Genomic DNA, 14625 nt, shown 5'->3' with positions numbered 1-14625 from the left:
CAAACCAGAGCTACTTTTCTTTTGACTATTTAAATGGTTCATTTAAAAGAGAATAACTATGGACACAAAACTCTGGGGAGGGAGGGTGTGAATGGGGGGGTGGGGTGGGGAATGGTAAGATATGTACCCAGATAATAATTTAATAAAAGAAAAAAATAAGGGGAAAAATAAATAAAAGAAAATAACTATGCCTATATGTGCCATACCTCTGACTCAGCTGGGTTTTTGAAGTAACTCTGTTTATATTTTCACATCCTGGTAACATGGAACCTTAATACTCGGAGTCATTAAAAGATGTGAAATGCACATGCAGTTTTGTTCATGTGCGTATTCTCCTCCTCAGTTTTCCCTCCTCAGGTCTCTCCCGGGCGGGTTTGTGTTGAGAACAAGACGAACGCCTAACGGAGCTGTTGCTTGTACTCCCTCTGTAGGGTCGCTCACGTACACAGCGCCTGAGGTGGCGAGGGGCTCCGACTTCTCTGTCGCCAGTGACCTCTGGTCTCTGGGCTGTCTGCTGTATGAGATGTTTGCAGGTTAGTACTTCCCGCTTCCTTTTCAAGTCACAGCGGGATAAACACAAAGGTGAAATTTTGTAAACGTTTCACCGATAAGATATGAAAAGGCTGGTTATTATTTTAACTCAGTTTTTAAAAAATATATTTGTAATGATTTCAGAGAGGAAGGGAGAGAGAGATAAAAACATTAAATGCTGAGAGGGAATCATCGATCGGCTGCCTCCTGTACGTCCCCCACTGGGGATCGAGCCCACAACCCGGGCATGTGCCCTGACTGAGAATTGAACCATGACCTCCTGGTTCATAGGACGAAGCTCAACTACTGAGCCACACCAGCCGGGCAAAAGGCTGGTTTTTCTAATTTCTGTCTATACTGATTTTGGCTGAAGAGCTTGGAGTCTAGGCATATTCGGGTCGCTAGGACCTTTTTGGCTTATAGGTATTTTTTTGTGATAATCTGGAATGTTGAAATGTGTCTAACTATTAAAGAGCTGTGCTTATTGGTAGAAATTCTTGCAAAGCTACCTGTGAATGACTTATTCCCATGTGTCCAGTAGCCCCATAAACCGTGGGTTCTGGTAGGTTCTATGTGTGAATTTGTATATTGGTTGGGGTGACAGATTTTGAATCATAGAAATATAAAAATACATAGACAGTGTGCCTGGTATGTACTAGACTTTCAATAATTAGTTATTGCTAGATGAGCATTTGTAAATTGTGTGATGCTGAACTATCTGCAGTTTTTTTTTTTTCTTTCCAGAATTATTGGTGATGACAAATGTATTTAATTGACAAGTTTTCGTGTAATTTCAGGAAAACCTCCATTCTTCTCAGAAAGCGTTTCAGAACTAGTTGAAAACATTGTCCATAAAAATCCTTCGCCACCTATTCCAAAAGGTAGGATTTTGGTTACAAATGCAGTTAATTTACACTTTACACTGACTACAGGGTCACTTTTGTTATCATTTTTATTGACTCATGACCTGCCAATTTACATTTTATGTGTTCCCTAATTGATATTTTTAGAAATGTTAGCATTCCCTTTGCCATTTTTTTTTTTTTTTTTTTTTAGATACTGAAATGGAAAAGTAGTAGTTTTCTCACTTAAAGTCACACATTGCTTTGCCCTCCTATATCTAGCGATGTCTGGTTTACAGATTGAGAAGTCAGACTTCTATTTAATTTTTTGTCTCTGTGTCGTTTATCTAATTTGGACTCATGTCCTTCATGGTTATTCCTGGTTAGTGTTTGCGTAGTAACGAATCGGGCCTTCTCAGCCCTTGTCTTGATGATCAGAATGCTGCCCTGGCAAGCTGGTCAAGCCTTTGGAAGAAGATATAGAGTAGTATTTTAAGTGTTGGTATTTTAATCACACAAATTGTGATTAATATAACCATGTACTGTTAACAATTTTAAGGAAAGGAAAGAAAAACAAAAGCAGACACAAACATAACAAAGCACTTTGCTCTGTACCACCAGAAAAGTGAATCTTAAGCCACATAAACGAAAAGAGGACTTTACAAAAATAATATTGAGAATTTTTAAGAGGAAAAAAATAATTGGAAGTCATTCATGGAAGAAATAGGAATACAGGATATTTTCAATTTTTCAAGAATCACCGCTAGGTGAAAAAAACAAAACTCTTGATATTTTGAAAATAGTCTATATTTCTTAAAACAAAACGCTGCATTTTTTTTTCTTTCATTAACTTCATCTTATTTTTTGTAGAAATCAGTTATTCGTATTTCTTCTGATGGCTTGTCAATACAGTATTATTGTTTTCTCCTATAAGTTTAAGGTTTTTATGCAGGGAAGGAACCTAGAAATGAGGTGCCAAACGTCTGGTCAGGTACCACTGGTGGCCCACGCTCGCTTATGTCATGGTTCTTCATCAGACAGTGGCCAAAGTGCCTGACAGTGCCTGACAGTGCCTGGCCGTGTCTTTAGTCATTGTCTTCATGGCTTCTTATTTTAACCATTTCTGATAATTGGGCTATGGTGTGTGTGTGTATATATGTATAATTTAGAAAGGCAAAGCTTGGAGATTAAGAAAATTGAACAATATCATAATGTTGTGATGCTTATTATTTTTCCTGCTAAAAATAAGGTAAAGAGGAATAACAGGTATTCTACTCATAGTATATTACAGCAAAATTAGTTAAATTAATAATAACACCTCAGAAAATGGGGCATAATTACTAGTGGAAGACAAGGATATGAGTTTGTCAGGCCGGTAATCTGGTGTTAGACAATCAAGTGATTTTAGTGGTTGGTTGAAATTTAGTTTTCTGTAGTATAGGAAAAAATATTTTAAAAAAATTTGTGCCCCTCTCTCCTCTATTTAAATGGAAGTTTAATTGTTATTAGTAGACTCAGTGTTCTCTTTAAAATAATTTATGTGCTGAAAATACCATGACTTTAAATGCTGATGTAAGGTACGTATTCATCTCCTTATCACTTTTTTCTTTTTTCCTTTTTGGGACTTAATTTGTGTACAGATCCTTCTCTTCCTAAAGCGTCTCCAGATTTTATGAATTTGCTGGATGGTTTGCTTCAAAAGGATCCACAGAAAAGGTCTGTGTGGATGATACTGTCTGTAATATGAACGACAAGTGGGATCTGTTTTTCTTCCATGCACTTCTGAAATAGCACTGTTCCTAATGCACACGGAGGGTTCAAACTGCTTTTTAAAAAAGGAAATCTGAGTTTACACCGAGGGTTTTTCTTTGCCCGTGTTTTTAATGATGAGGAATTTTAAGTAATTTTCTCTCTTAATGTATTAGTTGCCTAATAGCTTGATGGATTCTCTTGTGACTCCTGAATCCAAGCAGCTTAGTCCTTTCCATTGTAGACTTCAGGCTAAGCTCCGTTTGACTGTTGGACTAGCGATGGTACTGTCAAGATGGTTGATGTCATCACACTAACTAAGTGGTATTTTGTTTTATTTTTTAAAGTATATATTTTATTGATTTTTTTTTTTTACAGAGAGGAAGGGAGAGAGATAGAGAGTTAGAAACATCAATGAGAGAGAAACATCGATCAGCTGCCCCCTGCACACTCTCCATTGGGGATGTGCCCGCAACCAAGGCACATGCCCTTGACCAGAACCGAACCCGGGACTCCTCAGTCTGCAGGCCAATGCTCTATCCACTGAGCCAAACTGGTTAGGGCCTGAGTGGTATTTTAATGTGATGTATTTTTATGATGCCCCTGTCACCGTGGAGACATCAAGTGACAGGAAAAGTGCACGGTGTGAAATTTCTGTGTTGCAGTGTGGAGAGGGGGTTTCCCTGGCCTGGGAGTCGAGAGCAGTTGGTTCCTAGGTCTGGTTCTGCCCCTAGGTAACTGCCCCTAGGTAACTGGGAAAAGGGAGTGGGGTGCGGTTGTGAAGCAGGTATTTGGGTCTCTGCCTCAGTGTAAAATAATGAGTGTATTTAACATAGCAAATAAAACACTCCATTCTCTGTCTTCATTAAATGTAAGAGAGACCTGGCAGAAGGAAAAGCTGTTCTTGTGTAAGTTTTAGGACAAAGCTCCCATGCTTGTAACAGAATGCCTTTAGGATTAGTGCTCTTTTGGTGGATCATCTTCCAGACATCTTTTGATAGGCTAGAAGCATACGTTATTTAGGATGATATAACTATATTTCCACCTACTTATATCTCTATTGTATACCTTTTTTTTTTCGTAAATGGGACCACCCCATAAGCTACTTTTTTCTCTCTGTATCTGATTAGTCATTTTTTTTTTCTTTTTTAAATATATACTTTATTGATTACAGAGAGGAAAGGAGAGGGAGAGAGATCAAAACATCAATGATGAGAGAGAATCATTGGTTGGCTGCCTCCTGCACACCCTCTACTGGGGATCAAGTCTGCAACCTGGGCCATGACCTTCCGATTCGTAGGTCATGCTCAACCACTGAGTCACGCCGGCTGGGCTATGTCTGCTCAGTCCTTTGGACTGGCTGCCGTGTGTACATGATAACCTGTACATGATAACCATAATAAGCACTGAGAGTGTGTCCTGACTTAGAATACCATACACACTGCTACAGGAAATAGCCTTTGAGTATAATTTTGTTGTTCACCTGGGCAGTTTTCTCTTTTGGATAAATGCTGGCCAAACGCTAAGAGTGCTAAAAAGTGTGCTACGTATGCTTGCATTCGGGGAACATGTGTGAAATAATTTCCACTCTCAGCAACGCTAGGAGGCTCTTAACCCACCAGTCACCTGCCACGGGCTTTGCTGATCTCACACACTTTTGCCAATCTTACGGATGGAAAAGAAATTCCATTTTACTGACAATTTATCTTTCCATGAGTGAATTTTAAGAGCCTTTTATACATAGTTGTAAATTCTTTCTCTTTATCATTAGTGTTTTAATTTTGATCAAAGTAGTTTTCACTTCAATTTAGAAATGTTGAATGATTAGATTAATTAAATATAAGCTATTTTCTTCTTTTATTTTAAAATTTCAGTCAGGTTTGACCTTTCTAAGTCTGATGAGTATAACTGGAAGTATAATAATCGATTCGTAGTAAAACTTAATGCTTTGAGGGTGAGTCTGGGTTTTAGATATAGTCAAAAGTTACTATAATGTGGGTGACAACAGTTAATGTAGTTAAACAACATTTTGGCACCTAAGCAGAGATGTGACTGTATATAGTCATGAAGTTGATATTCTTGTTTATTTCTGAATGAAGTTATGAGAGTGAAGTTCCACAAATGAAATGTATAAAACAGGCAGGGTACTCTAGAAAAAATCAAGCCTCTCTTGGGGCAGAAGTATAGGTTGGTAATATGTGATCTATTTACTTTACATTTTTAAATTATTGATAGATTTCTTCATTGACTGTTTGAGAACCCAAAGTGTTTTCATCAAGCTCCCTGGATATGACCCCTGAGACTACTTAATTGTCAGACTCTTTCATTCTGAACCATTTAAGGCTTCTGAATTATCGATTGTCGTTTAGAGAATTTAACTGTATACTGAAATGAAAGAGTAAAGTATCACGCAATCTCAGGGGTACATTTACATGGAGATATTAATAAATGATAAAATCTGATTCCTGTAAGTGGGACATGTCCTGGGACTTCCCCCTGGAAATTATATTAACAGGATTTTAACATTTGTGTTTTATAAGATTGACTTGGGCAGGCTTGCTGCGGCATCCGTTCTGGAAGAATGCTTTTACCAGAAGAGACCAGGACTCAAGCACCGAGGACTTCAGCATCAGGTAGGATCAGCTTATCTCTGCGTGGGGGGCATGGCTGCTAAATACCCCTACCCATTACTGTTCTAATGAGGCAGCATCAATGACAAGAGTTTCTGTGCTTTCAAAGTAGAAAAATCAAGCATTTGTTTAAGGGTTGTTTAAAGAGTCTTGTCAGTGACATTTTTGTGTTCTTGATTTTGCGGATTTTCCGATCAGTTGTTTACACTCAAGTTACTGATGTATATGGTAGTTATCAGTTCTGTTTATCAACTACAAGTGGCTTCCCATCTTGCAAGCATGGGGCAGGACCTCATTTCCCCCTTTCAGTCAGGTATTAGCCACGTGACTTGGCTAATGGAACGTGAGCAGAAGTGACGTGTGTTATTTCTGGATAGAAGCTTGAAAGCCATTGTGTGATTTGCTGCACTTCTCCTGGCGAGTTAATTGGGAAGAAAAATGTCAAAAGGGAGTTGCTGTCAGGCTGGGTCTTTAGTGCCCACGATGACATATCTTTCCTACCAGCCTGCATGTCTGTGCGCGAGGAAGAGACACAGATTCTGAGCCACTGGCCTTTGAGGGGTTGTGTGTCACCACAGCATAACCTAGCTCATCCTGACTAATATACTTAGTTTTTATTATAAAAACCTTCTTAGCCCGGGACACTTACAAAATGGATGGTATTTGGAAAAGAACAGGCGAGAAGTAGCTGGATAAAAGTCCTGGTTCTCCCCCTCCTTACCGCATTGTGATAAATGGTTGTCTGAGCCTTAATTTCAATCTCGGCAAGTTCATTGTATTGGATAGAGGAGTCTGAATTCTATTTGGAGTCTTTCCCAAACTTGAGTTTCTCTGATCCAGTGAGCTTCGGTTATGCTCTCACTATTGTATTAGGTTCTACAGGAAATTGGGCTCTGGTCCACCGTGTCAGCAAGTCACAGAATACCCCCACCTTAGTTTGTCATCCCCCTTGTCTTTATTTCTCTTTTCTGCCTTATTGCCCTTGCTAGGACTTTTTTTTTCTAGTAAGATACTGAATCAGGAGTGATGGAAACGAACATCCTGGCTTCTGCTTGTGGGATGAGAGTGCCTTTCCCCCTTAAGAATGATGAGTGGAGGTTTCTGTAGCTGAACGTTGAGTTTTATTGAATGCCTTTATGTATTAGGTAATGTGACCATGTGGTTTTTCTTCTTTCGATTTTCATTATGGACACTTTCATAAATTGGCTTTCAAATGTTGAACCAGCCTTGCATTCCCACAGTAAAGTTACTGTGTATTCTGCTTTTTGTCTTGCTGGATGTGCTTGTGGCCCAGTGGCGGGAGGACAGTGAGAGGTTGATAAAGAGAGCGGAGCCCCAGGGGTTTGACTCACATTCCTGAGACCATAGCTTTTTGGTTAGAGCAGAGGATGACCCTTTGTGAGTGTTATGCACTGGCCAGGTGCTGCTGCTGTTCCCAGCCAGCTGCTGCAGGGTTAGCTGGGGACGGGGGCAGGACAGAACGAAAAGAGAAAAAGAAAGCCTAGGGGATTTCCCTGCTCTGACCCAAGAGGCCCCTTTCCTGTCCTTGGAACAGAAATAGAGGGCTTCTCTCGGCTTCCTCTGTCCTCTCGCTGCCTCCGATCCCAGGCTGGGCAGCACTGGGAGGGGAAAATACAGGGAAACTCATGGCTGGGTCACGGCTCCTTGGAGTTCTGGTTTCCGTCCCCAGTTTGCCGGCTGCCATTTATTTTCCTGGGATAAGGCGTATAGACTTCTTCATATACCGCCCGCATGTAGTGGTGCTTTTTCGCTACTCGATGAAAAGCACTCCTCTTCTCACTCCATGGCTTTGCCGAATGTCACGTGGAATTCAGTTATCATCTCCAACCTCTTGTTCTACACAGGAAGCTGTGTGGAAAGCTCACAGGTAAGTCTGATCATGTTGACTTTCTCCTGTTGAACAGCAGAAACACGATGGAATGCTCCGGGTCACAAGATGCCAAGGAGCTGGTGAGGAGCCCTCCGAGCGGACAAGCCAGAGGGGAGAGGAGTGATCAGCGGCCGGGGCGCTCTCTGAGGCTAGGTGGGCTTCCCTTTGAGCCTGTGTGTGGCCCTGAGAATGCTGACTCGGAGAGTTCCCTCCACATTCGCGTTGTCTCTCTCTAAGTCCCGCTCACGGGACTCGTTCCTATGGCTAACGTTCTCCTTTCCTGCCTCAGAAAACCCAGCTGAGTTGCGGCCTAACAATACTCTTGGGGGTCAGCTGAACGAGTCCATGTTCCTTCTCAGGTAGGTAAAGTGACTTAATTGTGAGGGGGCCCCGGCCGGGGGATGAAAGTACATCTTATTATAGCATCTGCTGTCCTGGATTTTAAACACTTTGTACCCTCCCTGGCATTTCCTGCGAGCTAAGTCAGTACTTGTTTAATGAATGAATGAACAGATAAGGAAGTGAAAGAGAAATGAGAATCCTGATGTTTGGGAAGTTGAAGGAATTTGCTAAAGAAGACCCTGGTGATCTGAGTGAATTTGTTAAAATGTGAAAAACTCAAAATCAGAGACTCGGGCGGAATGGAGTGGCCCCTCGGGAGCACGGAGGCCATTGACAGTGTGGGAGGAGTAATCATAGTGGGTGTGAATAACTCGTCACTCGGTAGGCACCAAGACACCTTTCCATATGGAACACTTTCTGAAAGCAAACGGTGAATATTATTCGTCCTTTGTAGAATATCTGACTTATTTTCGTACGTTAATCCTGCTCACACCAGCAGACATTTAAAGAAGAATAAAATCACTGTCGTAAGGTTTCCAGTAAAAACAGGAAATACTGCACGGAGCATAGAAGCTGTAAAACAAAAGAAACAATAAATTAGCCAGGGAATTACTTTAAAAAGTTATAAAAATGATAGTCATGTAATCATAGATAAGATTAAGTTTTTTTTTTTTTTTAATATGATGAGATCACAAAGAATTGACATTCTGTCCTCTTCGGAGGGGCACGTTTCTGACGTGGGAATAACGGTCCCTGGTGTGTGTGTTTCAGTTCTCGTCCGACGCCGAGGACCAGCACTGCCGTGGGTTCAAGTCCCGGTGAGGATGTGACCCAGAGTTCACCGCAGGAGGCGCCTCCTCTGACCAAGGTGAGCAGCGATGGATTGTTTTTTATACGTGAGATACAGAGATTCTAAAGAATGATTGCAAGTTGGTTTCCGAACTATGTTCATGATTATAAAATTTACAATTAAGTCATTTCCTCATCATTGGTTTGCCTAGTAAGCACACTTAAGAGAAAGGTGCTTTATAGTTTCTTTCTTTGTTTAAAATAACAGCTTCATTGAGCTGTCATTGAATACCACTAATTCACCCATTTAATTTGCCTATATGAAAACTCAAAGGAGACTCCCTGTCAGTGCTGTGAGTGTCAGTGGAGGTTCGTTATAGACGGCCTTGCTCCTCATCTTATCGGTCCAGGCTGTTAAAGCTCTCCATCAGGCACAGACACAGAGTCTGATTTCCGTTCTCGTTTCAGACCGCAGGTGCGCCCCTGAGCCAGCAGGACCTGGAATCCCGGATGCGGGAGCTCATCTACACGGACGCGGAGCTCGTCGTCACACCCATTATCGACAACCCGAGGGTGCGGAGGGACCCCCCCACCCCCCAGGGCTGGGCCTTCTATTTCCCTGAGGACTGACGTCTGGGTGACGTTTTCATTTCTGTCCCTCTTGTTGTCCGCTTTGATTTCATTCGAGCCACACACATGGCTACACGCCTACCTCCCGCCCTGTCTGTAACCCTCTCCCCTTCCTGCCTGGGCGGTGGTCTTCCTGCCCCACCCACCCGGCCTCCCATCAGTCCAATGGGCCCAGGAGTGCCTGCTGACTCTGACCTTAGACCTGAGTCCTCAAGGCCTTCCTTTCTCAACGCGTGCTTACCGTGGATCACTGCAGACGTTCTAGTTCACATGTGTCAAACACAAGGCCCGCGGGCCAAATCCAGCCCGCCAGACCTTGCAATGTGGCCCGCACCGCGCTGTCATCACTACACTCTGCTGTCAGTTTATGACATTGTCAGTTTATGACTGTTCAGTAAACCATTCTGCCCGCGATTTAGGCTGGATTTTAGATTTTGGCCCCTTCTCTGATTGAGTTCGACACCCCTATTCTAGTTGATGGTGTTACCAAGGCAGGTGGCACTGAGCACCGCTCACTTGGTGTGGCTGGGTGGGCCGATCACAGGGACCGCGCCCTCTCATAGGTTCTCAGGACGCAGGTGGGCGGTGGCAGGTCCTGGGAGCTTGGGGGCTCTTGGTTCACTTCTACCCCAGGGGATTCTGTTGCTTCTTGTCTTCTTATGGGTGACAAACCTTACAGCATTCTTTTCTGTCCTCACTAATTTATACTCTGATACAGGTGATAAATCAGGAGCCAATGTCTCTCTCAAAAGGTGTTCTTTTTTTTCCTTCTCTTTGAAACCACAGATCATGAAACAACCACCAGTTAAATTCGACCCAAAAGTATTGCATCTACCAGCATATTCAGGTAGGCTCAGAAAGGCCTAGACACTCTGTAGACAGAAATTGAATGGCAAATAGAATATTTTATTCATGAATAGCTAAATTTCTATCTTCTTGCCAACTGGTTGTTTTCCTGGCAGTGTTATGTAAATTGTAAACAACCTGTAATCCATTTGTGCCAGCGTTGGACCGTACTCAGAAAGTCTGGGCTGCCCTGTGCTCTTGTGGGCGGGGGAGTTCCTGAGAGGCTGGCGGGCTTTCCTGTCGCATGGGTGGGCCCTTCTCCTGCCCTTCCCCTGGTGAGCCCATTGAATTGCCAACGTTTGTGGTGCTATTGTAGGTGTGGAGGGTTGGAGACCACAATGAAGAATTGGGAGTCTACTCAAGGAAGCCAGGGCAGTTGAGATTGGGGCCAGATGGTTCGCTTTTGTGAGGATGGTGTGGGAATGGAGATACTTAAAAGAAGATTGTTACGTTTCCTTTCACCTACTGGAAAGTCTGATTTAGGGTGAACATCAGAAATTAAATAACAAGAAATTTAGAAAGAGGGGAAGGGAGAGGGAGAGAGAAACAAATATGTGAGAGCCAGCAACATCAATCCATTGCCTCCTGCACACCACACCCCCTACCGAGGATTGAGCCAGCAACCAGGCATGTGTCCTGACTGGGAATAGAACCAGCAACCTTTTGGTGCATGGGACAACGTCCAACCAACTATTTAGGGGAGAAATGTTTTTAAACCATAAATTTGGATGTATTTTACTTGATAAAGCTATTGAACTAGATTTGGGAAAACTTTGTCATCATAGCTAGAATAGAATCTCTGATTTGAAATCAAATCAGAGTAAATAAAACATAAAATGTAGCCAAATTTAATAAGCCATGCCAAGCAGAACCACTATTTATGAAAACATAGAGGGTTATTATCAAAATATTATTCCTTCCCCTTTGCCCTTTACTCTGAGTTATTCTGGGAAATGACTGTTGCAGATTGTTTGTTTGAAGGTGGAACTCTGCTCAGCCGTGTTAACTGTGGATTCATCTCTTTCCTAGTTTGGCCTTGTGTTGGTATAGAGCAGTGGTCAGCAAACTGCAGCTCATGAGCCACATGCGGCTCTTTGGCCCCTTGAGTGTGGCTCTTCCACAAAATACCATGGCCTGGGCGAGTCTATTTAGAAGAAGTGGCGTTAGAAGAAGTTTAAGTTTAAAAAAATTGGCTCTCCAAAGAAATTTCAATCATTGTACTGTTGATATTTGGCCCTGTTGACTAATGAGTTCGCTGACCACTGGGATAGGGACTTTGAGGCAGGATCCCAGGTGACTTGAGCTGCTGTATTCGCCTTGTGATGTTGAAGAGTAATCTCATTGGAACTTTTCAACAACTGTAAAAATTTTGGCTTTTCTAATATTTTAAGGCTCAATTGCTTTATTTACAGAAAGATGCTTGCTTTTTCATAATACAATTTTACTTAACTTTGCATTTTGTTAGATTCTCATTTGCAGGATAATTCTCCCTTAGCATCTTTCCCCCCACAGCATCGTTACAGAAATCTCCCGTGGAAGAAAATGAAATGAGTATAAAAGAGTACCGTATTTTCCGGCGTATAAGACGACCCCCTAATTTTACAGTTAAAACATAGGTTTAGGCCTCTATTTGCTGTGTAAGACTACCCCCCACTTCCGAGGCAACACCAGTTCTTTTTTTAATAGACCGCCTCTCTGACTCTGGCCAATCTGAGCAGGCTTTTTACTAGAACACAGTGTAGCTTCGGGTACAGAACATGTATAATTTGCATGCATAAGAAGCCTTATATGCCGGAAAATACGGTAAATGAGAGTAGGGTCAGCTTTGGCGTAGTTTTGATTTTGACATTGTGAAGCTGTGACTTTTTTGTCCTCAGCTATCAAAGTTCTGTTCCATTTTACTTCTCCCGAGATATTTTCGGTGGTGCTTTTTCACCAGACCCACTTTCAGTCTCTCCTTTCCTCTCCAGCGGAGAAGTTAGTGTCGTTGAAGGACCAGGATTGGAACAGCTTTCTGCAACAAGTGTGCTCGCAGATCGATTGCCCCGAGAAGACCATGGGTGCCTCCCGGGCCAAGCTGAACCTCCTGTGCTACCTGTGCGTGGTGGTCGGGCAGAGGGAGGTGGCCACCAGGCTCCTGCACTCCCCCCTGGTAGGTGGTTACGTCGTGACCCCAAGACTCCTTGCACGGTCCTCGCAGCATGCCTTCTGCGTGTCACTCATGTGTATCTAGAGATTAAAACAAGAGCTGAATTATTAATGTGTTCCAATTACAATGGAAAAGGAATTTATCAAGATCATAGGTTTGTCAAAATTATCCTCTGTTTCTTCCTGAAGTCTAAAAGCAGTTGCATAGACGGTGATTTTTGAACTTCTTTTGCTAACACTCTGGCTTGCATTTTATGTTGACTGGTAATAATTGTGTGATACTTTTTCACATCTGAAATCATAGGACAGAGATCAGTTTGTGGAATGAGCTGTCCCTGTGGGCTAGAGGGTCCTTGATTGGGCCACCTGGTGAACCCCAAGGGTTCTGAATCTGACACTGAAGGGTGACATTGAGTCCTCAGACTTTCCCCTTGGTCGTACTATTCCTTGGACTGGCTTGTCATGGGGTGGGGGTGGGGTCCTAGGAGTTGGGCAGAGCCGTGGAAGTCACCCCCAGGAGGAAGTTAGAGTGTCTGGGCTTTCTCCATAGTGGGGTCATTGGGAACTGGCTTAAAAATTAAGTCATTTGCTTTCAGGATAGTTTTAAGGTTACCTTTTTGGTACTTGGTGTGTGTTTATGGCACATTTAGGGAATATAAGTGGGTATGAGAAACGTAAAGTAGTGTTTAGTTTTTATTTTTATCTTATATCCTCAGTGCTTTTGCATTTTTGTGAATAATTAACTTCTTAGTGCGGCATCCCCATCTCAGTTGTATGCAGGTCTGAGAGTTTAACTGTGCAGTCCCTGTCTATGCGGTTTCATGAATGAAATGTATTCTTCATCTTTATCCTAGTTCCACCTGCTAATCCAGCATTTGCGAATGGCTCCAAACTGGGATGTGTAAGTAACATTTCTATTTTAATAATTTGTTCTTCATTATTTTATTAGGTTACAGCATACATGTTTATCAAAAGCACATTCTAAATACTTACTCATAAAACATTCTTGGTAATGATGATTGAGTCACCGGCAGTTTCTCTAGACATCCCAACACGTAAGATCTCAAAATAGTCCTTATCCTGATATCAGGACTATAATTCTCGGATTATATAAAGCTTGTCTGGAGACATTATTAACTTACTCTTCACAGTATTCTTTATCTAGTACTTACCCCTGATCCTGTGCTTTAATTTAGTTACGCCTCCTAAGGAGTTTTCCAATTGCCACTGTGTCTTTCTTTTACCTCATACCTAGCTTCCTTATGGTGTTATTTAAAGTCAAATGGGTATTATGATCTGTCAACTCTTGGTGGGAGCATGTGAACTTGCTCATGGAGACAGCACGCCACGGTGAGAAGCACATCAGCTAATGCGTTAGAAGGCTCTGGGCTCTGGCTGTCAGTGAGACTTGAGCAGGTGACGCCCTCTTCCCGAGCCTGTCTCCCGGGGAGCCTGTGTGGGGCAACGGGATTGCCTGGGTTCGGGTACAGACAGATCGGAGTGTGGATCCCAGACTTGCCCCCCTGGACACATCTGCTTTAACTGCGGGGCCTCAGTTTCCTCATCTGCAAAACGGGGGGAGTGTATTCTCTTCATAGGATTTTGGTAGAATTACGAATGAGGCCAGCATAGGAGAGACCTCACACAGTGCCTGGCTCTCAGTGGGGTTAGTGTAATGGGGTGTGGAAGTCATAGTTGTTATCATCAAGCTTATCTCGTGTCCCCGTCAGCAGAAGCCCGTGGGGACAGGCAGAGGAAGGGGCTTTGTGAAGGGTGGTAGTCTCGGATATCAGCTATTCTTCCAGGCTGGCAAAATATGGGGCAGCACTAATGTTCGCAAGAGGCTTTTTTTTTTTTTTTTTTTTTTTTTTTTTAATAATTATTCTTATATATTGTACTCTCCCAAGGTAAGGTCTGGCGTTACAAAATAGGGTTTTTAGGTAATTTCTGAGCATGGAAAACGTTGAGATTTGTGCTATGCTCATTAAAAAGAAATCAACAAAACCTAACACTGCAGCTAAAACTTAAATTATATCTTTGAAAGGGGTGCCCCCTGCTGGCTTCTTAAAATAGACTTTCTTAATCCTTTCCAAGTACTGCTTTAACACTTTCTATTAAAATTTTTTAAAAAAATTTATCTCTTTTTCTGAAAGTACTACAGATGTCCCCCTTACTCCTCCATCGATCCCCCCTCTCTCCCCAGCCATTTGTGTATCACCCCCACTCC

At 42.5% G+C, this 14625-nt stretch overlaps 1 protein-coding gene across 1 annotated transcript in view; it reads left to right on the top strand.

Annotated features, from left to right (window-relative positions):
- The first annotated feature begins 431 nt into the window (after positions 1 to 431).
- The window catches only part of ULK4 (unc-51 like kinase 4), a 198324-nt gene continuing 184130 nt past the window's right edge, over positions 432 to 14625 (top strand). Inside the window, exons 1-11 of the mRNA XM_084902535.1 lie at positions 432 to 533; positions 1329 to 1412; positions 3014 to 3089; positions 5663 to 5755; positions 7678 to 7796; positions 7933 to 8002; positions 8757 to 8853; positions 9243 to 9347; positions 10191 to 10251; positions 12221 to 12402; positions 13253 to 13299. Coding sequence (XP_084758661.1) covers positions 524 to 533; positions 1329 to 1412; positions 3014 to 3089; positions 5663 to 5755; positions 7678 to 7796; positions 7933 to 8002; positions 8757 to 8853; positions 9243 to 9347; positions 10191 to 10251; positions 12221 to 12402; positions 13253 to 13299 — 944 coding nt within the window. The 5' untranslated portion in view covers positions 432 to 523. The remainder of the gene's footprint in view (positions 534 to 1328; positions 1413 to 3013; positions 3090 to 5662; positions 5756 to 7677; positions 7797 to 7932; positions 8003 to 8756; positions 8854 to 9242; positions 9348 to 10190; positions 10252 to 12220; positions 12403 to 13252; positions 13300 to 14625) is intronic.

Source organism: Pipistrellus hanaki, assembly GCF_964339955.1.
Source record: "Pipistrellus hanaki genome assembly, chromosome: 13".
Lineage (NCBI taxonomy): Eukaryota > Metazoa > Chordata > Mammalia > Chiroptera > Vespertilionidae > Pipistrellus > Pipistrellus hanaki.
Note: the sequence above shows the minus strand (reverse complement) of the source record. Positions and strands in the feature narration are given on the sequence as shown.